Source organism: Octopus bimaculoides, chromosome 8 (assembly GCF_046866305.1).
Source record: "Octopus bimaculoides isolate indiv1 chromosome 8, ASM4686630v1, whole genome shotgun sequence".
Lineage (NCBI taxonomy): Eukaryota > Metazoa > Mollusca > Cephalopoda > Octopoda > Octopodidae > Octopus > Octopus bimaculoides.
In genome coordinates, this window is record NC_142935.1 from 100,160,132 (window position 1) to 100,173,631 (window position 13,500).

The following is a 13,500-nucleotide window of genomic DNA, read 5'->3' on the forward strand; positions in this document are numbered from 1 at the left end:
TATCTCTTTGACAGTGAACTCCTTAAAAGGAAATACTCAAAACCCTTTCAAATCCATCCGGACCAGGTAAAAGTTATACAGGTGATGTTTAAAGTCTGGAAATTCTTTAGTCATTGTTTTGTGTGGCTGTGTCAGAACATAAGGGATTAATTGATCCCAAGTTTGATAATGGAAAAAGGGACAGCATAAATAAATAAATGAAAATAACATAGGGGGCCACTTGGAAGGAGTTTTAGCAGGATTACAGGTCTGGGAACAAAAGCTTGATATGAGTGTAATGTGGTATTCTTTGCTGTTACAAATTGGTGATATGTGTATGAATATATATATATATATATGGACATGTGCGCATGTGTGTGTGTGTGTATATATATATATATATATATATATATACATATATATATATATATATACATATATATACATATATATACATATATATATACATATATATATAATCATCATCAATATATATATATATATATACATATATATATAATCATCATCAATATATATATATATATATATATATATATATATATATATATATATGTATTGGATGAGTTGAGGTTGGTGTTTTGTGTAGGATTTTTTCTCCTTTTGAACAGATCTTACTGGTCCAAAGAAAACTGAGTAGTTATATAGAAATGAACGACAAGCAGAGCCGTCATTTCATTTAGTTCTCAACTCAAGAAAGACATCTCTGTCATTGTCTTTCCACTTAGAGACAACTGGTCAATTGAGAAGGGACAACAAACTCTCTTTCTTTGGTAAAGCAATGGTCCAAGTACTGAACAAGATACTTAAAAAGAACAGGTGGGGAGAGAGGGAATTTACTTGGTTCCTCAAGAAATGGTGAGAGACTGGTCATCCCTCAGGCAACTGTCAGGCAGTGCTCAGTTTTGAAGAGAGGAAATCTATTTGAATTCCTCAGACATTGGTCAGTTCAGAAGACAGGAAACCCATTGATTCTTCAGGCAATGATTGGAGCAGCAACAGCAGCAACCGTAGCAGCAGCAACAGCATCACTTGTAGGTGAAGGAGGTGATGGAGAAAGGACAGCTGTAGCAACCTGGCTCAGTGTTGTCATCACGTTGTCTATTGGTTGCCAACGGGAATCATCAAGGGCCTCAAATATTTCCTGCAACAAATTAAATACAACAAAATTTCAACCACAAAACTTCTTACACTATTTCAGTTGCAAAGTTTTTAAAATTTTCTTGAACTTGTAGAACTACCTATACATTTTACAAAGTCTCCCTAAGAAACTTCGTTTCTTAGGGCTGGGCAACCAGATTTGCAGAGCTTTTTAAAGTCATCCTTCTACTGAAAGGAAGCAGGGACCATAAAGTTTTCTTAAATCTGATGAAATGTGGGAATGCTCATCACCTTTTAAAACCCTCGAATAACGAGGAGGCTGAGAAAGTATGATCTGTTTACATAATCCCAAAGTTAATTAGTTGCATTAATTTAATTTGAACTGTTACAAGAGAGAAAGAGACAATGTGCGCACATGCACATAGAAAATAGATTAAAGACTGTCTTTACTCACTTCACTCTGTTCAATGAATTCCGCATTGACTTTGTCGACATCGATTTCAAGGATGGGGTCTAAATAAAAGAGGGAAAACAGCAAAAGGTGATTGGGATGGAATGTACTGGAAGGATTCAAATTAAAAACAAACAAAAAACATCACAGTTGACTTTGGTAGAATTCATTCATTAGTGTTGGTCATATTATAAAATATACTCAGTTCAATGTTGGTGAAACAAAGAGCATCCATCTAGAACCCCCCCCCCCCCCCCCCAGGTCAAGCAAAAGACTCAGAAAGAGGTGTTGATGACAGGGAAGGCATCCAGCTGTAGAAATATCTGCCTCAGAATGTTGTAAGGCATTTTCTTCAGCATTCTTATTTAAATGAAAACCTTCCATCATAATTGTACCTTACAAATCTTTTATGCCCATCATCATCATCGTTTTAGCAACCACTTTTCCATGCTGGCATGGGTTGGATGGAGTTTAATGAGACAGATTTTCTCTAATTGGATACTTTTCCTGTCAACAACCTTCCCCCTGTTTCCATGCTGAGTAATATTTCCTCATTTCCAGACATGTTTCCAAGTAGAATATTGAAAATGAATGATGACATTCATTTACAACAACCATGCTGAGACGAGGAGACTCATACACACACACAGAGAAGGCTTCCACACAGTTTCTGTGTACAAAATCCACTCCAAAAGCTTTAGTCAGCCTGAGGTTGGTAGAAGACACTTGCCCATGGTACCATGCAGAGGAACTGAACTTGAAAGGCTGTGCTTGGAAAGCAAGCTCCTTAAACACACAGCCACACCCACACCCACCAATTTCTTAGATAAATAAATGAACCTGTTGGCTATTTTCATTAAATTCCTAAATTCTTATTTTGCAAATTAACTGAAAACCAGAAGTTAATTAGGGTCAGAGAAGAGTTAAGGATTAATTACTAACCTTCCAGCATCTCCATTTCTTCATCTGTGCCTTGATCATAATAATCCTGGCGAAGAGAAAACCATTAATGTTAAAACATGATAAACTGACCCCAGAAGAATTTCAATTCAGAGCATAAAAGACAAAGGAATATTGATAAGCATTTTGCCTGGAATCCTAACGAATCTGCCAGCTCACTGCTTTAATAATAATAATAATAATAATAATAGTGGTTTCTAATTAAGACATAGGGACAACAATTTTAAGGATGGTGCTTTTTATGTGCCACCAGCACAGGGAGTCAGTCAGGTGGCACTGGCAACAACCCACGCATGAATGGTGTGTTTCAAATTTTCCCATAAAGCCAGCAATTATAAGAGAAGGAGATAGTCGATTACAGCAGCCCCAGTATTGGATTGGCATTTCATCACAGAGTTGACCCCAGTGGAATTTCAACTGTGAACATAATGGGGTCACAAGAAATGATGTTAAGCATTTCGTCTGACACACAAACGATTATGCCGGCTTGCTACCTTAATAACACTCCTTTCTAACATAGACAGCAAGGCCTGAAATTTTGTAGGGAAGGGGCTGGTTGATTACATCAACCCTAGTGGTCAACTGGTACTTATTTTATCGACCCTAAAAGGATGATGGGAAAAGCCAACCTCGGCAGAATTTGAACTCAGAATGTAGAACTAGAAAATGCCCCAAAGCATTTTATTCAGTGTGCTAATTGTTCTGCCAACTCCCCACCCTAACAATAAGAATAATAAATGAGTTGCTGTATTAAATGGAAGCACACTATGAATGACAGATTCTCATAAATCTGGATTCAATCAACAAATCCAAAATTTTCTACTGACAAACACCCCCAAACACCCCAGACATTACCCCACCTTGATTAGGCATTGAATGAATCACAACGAATGGCAGCAAGAATAAAAAACGAATAGTTGCCAGAGAGAGAGAGAGAGAGAGAGAGAGAGAGAGAGAGAGAGAGAGAGAGAGAGTGGGATGTCTGCAACCTACCTGTACATGATCTGTGGTGTAACCACCAGCATAAGGGTAACCAAACTGGCTGTAATACTGGGAATAAGCTGACCAGCTCTGGTAATATTGATATTGTTGGTATTGTTGATAATACTGACTGTATTGCTGGGCACTCTGGGTTCCAGGAACATCAGGAGGAGGGGGCCTGACAAACATAAATTATAAACAATTTTTTTTTTCAATTAGTGAAGAACATACAAAGGAAAATTATTGAAAAGGTTGCAAGATGCAAAGAAAATTTTAGAAAAATAAAAAAGACATAAGTGGAAATTTTACCGGTGAGTGTGTTAAATTATAAAGTACTAAAAGAGACTGACACTCCCCAGACACAACAGAATATGCTTCAACACACGAACTCACATAAAGAGGAGGACTGGACAGCAAAAGCAGAGAAATGAATAAAAATATCTTTTAGTTTTCTTTTTGTGCTGGTGCCACATAAATAGCACCTATTATACTCTGTGGAGTGGTTGGCATTAGGAAGGGCATCCAGCAGTAGAAACCTTGCCAAAACAGATGACTGGAACCTGGCATAGCCTTCTGGCTTAGCAGCTTCTGTCAACCCAACCAACCCATGCCCACATGGAAAAACAGAGGTTGAATAATGAAGATGACAAACCCCCTTCTGAGGTGAATATGTTCACAGGTGGTGCTCCATCATGGTCACAATCCAATGATTGAAATCAATAAAATAAAAAAATTAAAGAATGGAAGAATAAATTAAGGAAAACCAAAATGAAGCAATGAATTCCTTTGTTTGGTTACAATCTCCCAAATTGGTAAATGATATCCAAAATGTTTACACATACCTTTTAGGTGTAGCTAAACTAACCCGGATTGGTCTCCGGCCAATGGACACATGCTGCATCTCAAACATTGCCTTCTGCTGCTCACTTTCATCCGTAAACCGGACAAAGCCGTAGCCTTTACTGCGACCATAATTGTCAAGCACCACTAATACAAAGAAGAGAAACAGAAATGACAGGAAACAGAGTTATACTCGTCAGGTCAGTGTGTGTGTTTTATGGTTTAATCAAAAGAAGAAGTACAGCATTAATGGCCTTGCTATGGGGCCACTGGGCCAGATAGGCAGACTGGACGTTATCTTAAAACAAAGTGAACAGTATTAAAGATATATGGTGGTGATAAGCCATATAATGGATTAAATCCCTCAGCAAATAAAGAGACGATAGCTTGACCATTCATGGTGTCCATCAATGTGTGATCTGATCAATCCTGTACAAGAATAAGAGAATATTTGATTGTGTGACCCACTATTCAACAGCAACATTTTAATGTCCAGTTTTCCAATGCTTGCATGGGTCAAGCAGAATTCATTGAGACACACAACCATGCTGACCTCATGCCACATCCTTACCCCAATCAATATTTACCTTCGTTGATTGTCTTTTTGCTATTCAATTTTCTTAGCAGTTGCCAATCTTAGCCTGGAAGCTAGAATTTTGCACAAGCAGTTGAATTAGTCAGTCTGAGGACCTGTAACTTTGCCATCCAAGATTTATCACAACTGATTGCTGAGCTTCTTAAACAAGGGCCCTGAACTGTTTTGTTATTCAAATTTCCTAATAACTGTCTATTTCTCATTAGCTGCCAACTTATTCAAACAGTGGCCCCGATACTTCCTCAAAACCTGTCAAACCAATTAAGTTCTGCTACTCAAAATCAGCAGCAATTAATTATGAAAAGTTGTAAGTCAGGAAGGATGTTTTTTCGATTCTTACCTTTAGCAGCACTGCAGGAACGGAAGCATTTTGAGAAAGCACTGTACAATTCATAGTCATCAACATCATCAGAGAGGTCTCCAACAAACAAGGAGTATTCCGGACTGTGAAATGAAACACATTCACCATGAAACAAGGACCTCGTTTAGATTTATATGTTTAAGGCCTAAAGTAATTTTTTGCATTGTCATAAAGACACACATTTGAAGGGAAGAAAGAGAACTGAAAAAATTCTTAGGATATAACTGGTACTTTGACTAAAGGAAGAATTGAACTTATGACCTAGTGGTCAATAGTCAAGCACTTTAACCGCACAACTAGATAAAATAAAACCAGAAATCAGTTGGGGCCCATATCTCAAAGATCAAGAGGGACTTTAAAAGCTGTTACTGCTCTCTAAGAATGCAAAAACAATTACCATGATTAGATTTATGGTACCTGAAGAGGACAGACTCAACATTTCTCATCAACTGAAGAAAAAAACCCCCAGATATCAGGATTTGTTTGATGGGTCCCTTGTTAAGGGATGGCATGTGGACTCATCCCCAACTCAAGTTGGTTGCCATGGCTTCCCAGTTTGACCAGTGCACATTTTCCTGAAGAAGATTAGTCTGAAATTCAAACAAATGAAAACAGACACCAAGAAGAGAGGCAATGGCCCAAGGTGGCAATGGTTGACAAGAGACTTGCAAGTGGAACCCTTCCACAAGTGAAGACTAATTCACTCTTCACTGCCCCACTCTGTGTACAGAGTGTAGAGGCTAAGGGGCAAAACGCTTGTGACCCTGAGATATCGGCTGACGATACGGAAGTGTTTCCAACATTGTGATGAATTCAAGAAAGAAAAGAGCTTGCAATGCCCCCCCCCCCCCAGAAGCTCTTGCAGTGGCTCTGAGAATGAACGCCACCTATGTATACCAAATAAACAGAAAAATACTTACGTTGATAAATGTTCTTTTCCATAACTAGCTCTGTTTAATTTAAAGCGTTTTGGCTGGGAAAATGGTAAAAAAAAAGAGAATCAAAACAATTCAAATCTTCACTGAAAACAACATTGATACAAAATGGTGAATAATGAGAGGAATAATGGAGAGGAAAAATGGTGAATAATGAGAGGAACGAAATATGTGGAGACAGTTGCAAAGTGGTTGGAGCACAGTTAATATCTTCAAAACATAATGATGGACAGAGTGATTACAGTAATGATAGAAATGAGGACTTCATCCATTTCCTGATAACACAGTCCCATCAAAGTAGAGGTTATTTCCAATTCGTGACAATTGACGAAGCATTTGGCAGAGAGAAACGATGCAGAAACTGATCCTCACTCGTCTTCATCATTTCATATCCAACTTCCCGGATGGCATCAAGTTGGATGGATTGACAAGATCCAATGGATTTAAGGACCACATCATGCTCCAGTGTTCTGCTTTGCCATGGTCGCCACAAATGGATGCTGCTCCCCACAACCATGGACTCGGTGTATTTTCTATGCCATAAGCATAAGTGAGGCTGTCATGCAATTCACAAGACTATGAACCCTTGGGGGTTCATAGTCAGGTATAATGTTTCCTCATCATACAACCATAAAAGTGCTAATCACAATGAAGGAATCAACTTAGTTTATAATAAGTATCCGGACTGTTGCCATAGCAATGAAACTAAAGCATGCAGAGTGAAGCTGCTTGGCACAAATTGACTTCGCATGTGCACCATTAAGTTTTAATGTTCTAGCTGTTTACAGCAGTGCTTGGTTGTAACAAGTGATCATCACACTGACCATGAGAGAGGAGATCTCGTGCAACTGAAATCCGATTGTCCTTCTGGTCAGCTGAAATCAGGTTTGGCACAAACTTGGCAGACACGCGTCTCATATCAAAATCTTCAGTGATGATACACTGAAATGAACCATAACTAATCTGCACATCCTCTGATAACTCACAGATGGTGATTCAACGATTTCCCCTCACAGCTGCCCACACATCTGCAATTTTTATCTCAATTCTGCTGGTTAATGTGACAGTTCCATAAAAGGAAAGAATGCTACTGTTATTTAGCCCTAGGAAACACTGTTTCCTGTTGGACTTGACACAGGAAATGTGTCAAGTCCAACAGGAAACGGTATTTCCTAGGGCTAAATAACAGTAGTATTCTTCCCTTTCGTGGGACTGTCTCATTAAGTCGACAAAATGTACTATCACTTCTCTCAGACTTTGTATGAAACATGGATTTGCCAATAAAATATCCAAACCAATGGACATTGAAATGAGACATTAAAAGAGAGATAATGTAATTACAGGGATACTGTTAGGCACAATCTTGCCGTTCAGTCTTAACATGGCTCGGTGTGCCATCTCTGGAGAAGAAAGTTCAACAAAACAGTAACCAGCAGGCACTCTGCAAAAGAAACAAACAGAAAATAGATTATGAAGAGAAAGGCATGGCTGGGGGGTAAGAAATTTTCTTCCCGACCACATGGTTCCGGGTTCAGTTCCACTGTATGGCAACTTGGGTAAGTGTCTTCAAACCGTCCAACCCATGCCAGCATGGGAAACAGACGTTAAACGATGATGATGATCCTGCATGCTCTCTGGAGTTTGTAAGTAATTTCGATGTAGGTGACCTAATTAGCAGTGCAGGGGGGTTGTACAGAAAGTGTAATTGCTAGAATAAGAATACCATGAAGAAAGTTCAGAGGTTAGAGTATGATAGAAGTATTGATAGTCAACAAGGTATTGGTTGACCCAGGATTATAACAGAAGACCCTTACCCAAGGTGTCAGGCAGTGAGACTGATCTTGAAACCATAAGGTTGCAAAGGTGAACTTCAATCAGCATTGAAAAATACACACACAGAGGTTCTTAGATAAAATTACAATGGAAGGCTTTGATAATATAAACAAGTTAATGAGAGGTGTTTGTATAACAACCACAGTGTCAGGTGTGTTAAAAAGTGAACCTAACTTAACAATCTTTAGTAATGAATAAGTTTTCTCCAAAATCAAGGAATAAAGAATGCATCCAAATGATGGCGGTGCTACACAAGTTATTCTAGAATTGGTCAACTTGGGAAAACCTCACCAAAAGTGTTCTTCAAGGATGATTTAGTTTAACTCTAGTGTTTAAACCAACCGCATCCAGTACAAATGTTCTACCTGTTTTTATGTTCAACTGACCAGATCCAGCCTCTTATACCTTCCCTGCAATGTCATTATAAAAATAAACAAGCACATTGTTGAAAGCTTGAAGCTCCAACATAATGCATAATTAATTTTAAAACAATGGAAATAAATAGACATTTCATTTGATTGAGAAATCTGAATGCTAAACGGTTAATAATGATGACTTTGATAGATTTCAACTTACCCAGTCTGTTTATTCCGTATGATCTTCACACTGACAACTGTTTCCCCAAAATAACTAAAAGCCTGAGTGATGAAGCCTTCATCCATATATGGTTCCAGCTGGGGAAAGATAGGAGAGTGTTCAAAATAAATGTTTTTATTTTTTTAAATTTTTTTTTTTTTTAAGAAATAATAATATCAATAATAATCATTTCCACTGAAATTCAATGGTGAGGGGCAATGTTAATTATATCAACCCCAGTACACAACTGGTACTTATTTTACTGACACTGAAAGGAAGAAAGGCAAAGTCTACCTCAGTGGGATTTGAACTCAGAACACAAAGAGCCTGAAGTGATGCCACTTAGCATTTTATCAGGCATGCTGACAGTTCTACCAACTTGCCACTTTAATGACAATAATAATTTCTTTACTTAGCAATTAAGGATTTACACAAAGGCCTCAGTCCTTGATTTCAGGGACCACAGAATGATGAAAAGCAAAGCTGACCGTAACAGAATTTGAACTCATAAATTCCATTCTCCAACATTAAGAATTATGCTGACTGGAATTTCAGATTTTATGGATGGTTTTCTTCCAGGTGAACCCTCTACTTATATAAACTCTGTTAGATAATAACTGTAAGAGTGCCGAGTGAGGAATCAGCTTGACTTTATTAATCCTTGCTTATCGGATATATACCATCAACAACATCATCATGAAGCTTGCATGGGTTGGACAGAATTTATTGAAGCGGATTTTCTACAGCTGGATGCCCTTCTGGTTGCCAGCACTTAGAAACTGGCACTTTTTACAAAGCTGTTCTTGATTGCTGAAGTTCGTCATTCCAACCATTGAGGAGAAACAGCAGAGAGAGAGGCACCACCCCTCCATTGCATCCAGTAGCTTCACTGCAACGGATGTCATTGTTACTGCAGATCAAGAGTAGGCCCTGGAGCCAACATGTGGAAGAGCCTGCTAGGGTTGGTTACTGAATTACAACAGTCAACGTCAACCTATGATGGACAGCCAAAGAAAAACAATATAAGCCAGTAGGTGAGAGCTATAAATATGAAGTGAATCATTATTGAACATAAATGAAAGCACACACACACAGACAAATGAATGCAACATTTTAAGATATGGGAAAAGAAATCATTAAAATGCTGTTATGAGATCAAATTATACCTGGAGAGTTCAAAGTATTAATTTTAATGCTAAACAACAATGACAGGAGTATTGCAGTTTTAAGGAGCTTTTGTTGCTGTTATCAAAGTGACATCCAAAGACTATCGGATCAGCAGAAATCCAAGTGACAAAGGCTACTATGTGAGATTTGCCAACTTTAACAAATCCGAGGCATTCAATACTTTTTTACTTTGTTTCACACAAAGTTATATATACATACATGTCCAACCCATGCTAGCATGGAAAGCGGACGTTGATGATGATGATCCTATCATCTCCGTCTTTGATTTTAACACCTACATTTATAATAATAATAATAATGATCCTTTCAAGGCCTGGATTTTGTGGGGGAGGGGGACAATCGATCACATCGACCCCCAGTACTCCACTGGTACTTAATCAATCGACTCCGAAAAGATGAAAGGCAAAGTCGACCTCGGCAGAATTTGAACTCAGAACGTATCGGCAGACGAAATACTGCTAATCTTAAAGAAGTTATAAAAATTATTTGAAAATATTTAACCATCACACTTGACACTTCCTCAGGATACTTAAGTCTATCTTATTATTTTGATTTTCAGTCCCACAGCCATATGAACCCAAAACCGGAACTCATTTACTGTATCTAAATGCGAAAAAATCTAAAACAAAACAACAGGGTCAAACCCGAGCGTAAGAGAAAAAGGATTATAAGAATTGGATGAGATATGATGGCTCGGCCGTCTCTCCCCAGTTCTTATATTAATCATTAATATCCAGAAATACAACAACACGAGGGATAACGGTAACAACAGATCAATAGTTTATTCTAGGTTGGTGTAGAGCCGTTTCGTTCCTGGGTGAATAGGCATGCCGCTAGAATTCCAAAGGAAGCTTCGAGCACATGTCGGGGTTGAGTTGGGACAGCCTGGAAGAACGTCCTGTCGCCACGGCTGCTGGATGGATAAGAGAGCGAACACTATTGCTTTCACTCCACCTGTTGCATTGCGCATGCGTGCTCGGGTACTTCCGCTGACGGCAAGTCCCTTGCACATGCGCAATGGCACTTCCCAAGATGGCGGTCACTACAGAATAAAATACATTATTGATCGCATTATACATGAGTAAATGGAGTTTATTGTGGAGAGAGAGAGAGAAGACGATGCAATCAAGGATGAGAAAATCATTGGTTGTATGTCTACAGGATAAAGTTGTTGGACCGAGGGTTAAACAATAAAAGTACACAGACGATATGGAGATACGTAATAAAGAGAAACATGAAAAAGCAGTGTAATTGATTAAAGGAAATAAAAGACCCAAAAGGCATAAAACCATTTTTCGTTGCCAAACATAGAGACATAACGGCATATGTATGTGTGTATATATATATATATATAAGCATACCTACGCAAATGTGTCTCCCGTCACCAGGCTTTGTTTCCTCATTACTTTCATTACTTTTGATAACATTTTCCACAAATACCTTTAACGTGGTGAAGATTCCCATTATTTCTGAAACTTTTTCCCAAAGTTATGAGGAAACAAAGTGTAGTCTTGTAAGTATGCCGAGAGAGAGGGAGGGCTGTAGTCCTACACTTCAATAAGATGAGATGCTTGTGATTGAATGTCTTAGATTTTGTTTGCTCGAGATTAATGAGTGATTTGAGGTTAAACTTCGATAAAAAAATGCTTTGAAATAAATCGTAAAATACAGAAACAAAATCATTTTTTTTACAGAAGTTGAAATACAAAAAGGAACTTTATATCAACTTTTAATTGAAACAAACCAGCTTTTTTCGCCCTTTATATTTCTTAATTCAATAAAAAGAAAAGCAATCCAAACGTTTTAAACGATAAACAATGACATGTTTACCAAAAAATAAAATAGTTGGACCAAATAGAATGTATTTTATTTGCTTTCTGCAAACATTTCATAATTATTAATATTATTTCCCTGTCAGATCTTTAATTTTCTACATAACAACTAAAATAACAGGAATTTTAAACAATTTTATTTAAAAACAAACAATGGAACAAAACAGGATTCCCAGACAACAGAAACGAAAAAAATAGAGAAAATGGATAAAAGGATTCCGAAAATATTGTTTTGTTTGTATTCTTTATGAATTACGATGTTGATTTCGTTGTATTTTGATCAATAAATGTAGAATTAGATGATGAAGGGAATAAATAATTACTTACATCTCCCATCCAAAGTGTTGAGGTCCCAGTTGCAGACATCGTTTAAAAGAAGCTTTTAAAGTTATTCAGGACAATAAACAAAACAATTCGTTTTAATTTATAGTGTGAAAGTGTTCAGATGAAGAAGAAACTCTCGGAATAAAAGAGAATTACAACAAAAGGAATTTTCCGTTTTGACGAAACACGTGGAAAGAATCGAAATTCACAAGAATTGATGTCAAAAAGCAATTCATACAACAATAATTATATTTAAATAATTCAGTCAATATTCGGTTATCAATGGTCTAAAGAAAACATTTTTAGACATCTTAATTCTTAAATATATCAAAAATCTTTAAATAATTTCCCTCAAAGACTTTTACGACATAAAACTGTCGGCATTTCGTTTGAACCGGTGTCGCAAATGAAAAAGCAGCCAGAAACAATTTATCCCCCTTCACCTCGTCTGGAACAACAGGAAGAATAAATTCAGTCGTTATTATTTTATGTCGTATTCGTTAAGTTTACCGTATTTACTCGTATTTAAGTTGCGCCCTAAATTTAGTGTTAAATCTTGATACAAAATTGTTTCGTTTCATAGTTTAGTTTTGCCCTATCCCAATTTTTTCAGTTAAAAACCAAATATAAAATAGTGCGACTTATACAAGATTTAGTTATACGGTAATTTAGTTTAAGTTGGGGAACGAGAAATTCCAATAATGTGACACAACTATTTGGAAAGTCTTCCAATCCTCTTTATGGAAGGTAAATGCTTTTTACTTTCTCTCTCTCTCTCTCTTTTATTTTATTATTTTAATAATATGATGAATTAATAGGAATGTATAAATCCCACACAATCCTTAACTTACAAGAGCTGTCCCATTACTATTTAAGTCCGTATGGATGGTCATGGACGGGCAATTAACGGAGCAGTTATTAACAGTTACCTACCCTTAACGTTTCTCCCCATTCACGCATGGTCTCTCTTTCTCTCTCTCTTCGGTATTTGTCTTTCTATTTGTCTGCACTGTTTTTAATACCATTTTCAAATAGAAAAATTAGCCGCTATAACAACTTGCTTCACAAATAGCTACAAGAATAAAGGTAAGAATTTATTGTTCTATTTCATATCCGTCTATTTATTCAGTTACAAAAATCTGTACGATCTAATCGGGATATTTCATTTAATATTTATAAAATCAACGTCAGTACTTCAAAATATATAGTTTTAAGTTACCAATTCATAATTCGCTTTATATTTACGCAACAAAGTTATTAAATTGCATTAGTAATCTGTTTATCTTTTCCAGCATGCACTAAGTTTAATTTCATTGACAGGCATAAAATCTTATTTATTACCCTAACGTAAATCCTCACTGAAACTACATGGTATTCATGTTTTTCTCATGGGTCAATATTAGAGACAAGTAACACTAATTAAAAGCTGGTTGCACATTCATGTGGGGAGATATAGTGTTTAGACGAGCGAAGCTGGCCATTAGATACCATGTCATGCCTTTGTCACCAATTTCCTATTACACCGG

The 13,500-nt window shown here is 37.1% G+C and overlaps 2 protein-coding genes across 4 annotated transcripts in view; one reads left to right on the plus strand and one right to left on the minus strand.

The window, feature by feature from the left end:
• Positions 1–709: 709 nt before the first annotated feature.
• Positions 710–13,034, minus strand: LOC106868332 (tRNA selenocysteine 1-associated protein 1). 2 transcript variants are annotated; one of them, XM_014913538.3, is made up of 10 exons: positions 11,978–12,183; positions 8,631–8,728; positions 7,563–7,662; positions 6,207–6,259; positions 5,266–5,369; positions 4,333–4,477; positions 3,503–3,668; positions 2,492–2,537; positions 1,553–1,611; positions 710–1,141 (listed from the first exon to the last, which is right to left on the minus strand). In XM_014913538.3, exons 1-10 carry the CDS (start codon positions 12,014–12,016, stop codon positions 974–976), a joined length of 978 nt encoding a protein of 325 aa, XP_014769024.2. In that variant the 5' UTR covers positions 12,017–12,183; the 3' UTR covers positions 710–973. The 2 variants fall into 2 exon arrangements, with proteins under 2 accessions (XP_014769024.2, XP_089213001.1); XM_089356875.1 differs by lacking the exon at positions 11,978–12,183 and adding an exon at positions 12,908–13,034 and having other exon boundaries at positions 829–1,141.
• The window catches only part of LOC106868185 (zinc-regulated GTPase metalloprotein activator 1), a 52,195-nt gene continuing 51,056 nt past the window's right edge, over positions 12,362–13,500 (plus strand). The window contains exon 1 of one of the 2 annotated variants that reach the window (XM_089356873.1): positions 12,362–12,721. The gene's annotated coding sequence lies outside the window, so the exon portion shown is untranslated. Of the gene's footprint in view, positions 12,722–12,920; positions 13,061–13,500 lie in introns of those variants that run through there. The other variant, XM_089356872.1, reaches the window with a different exon arrangement.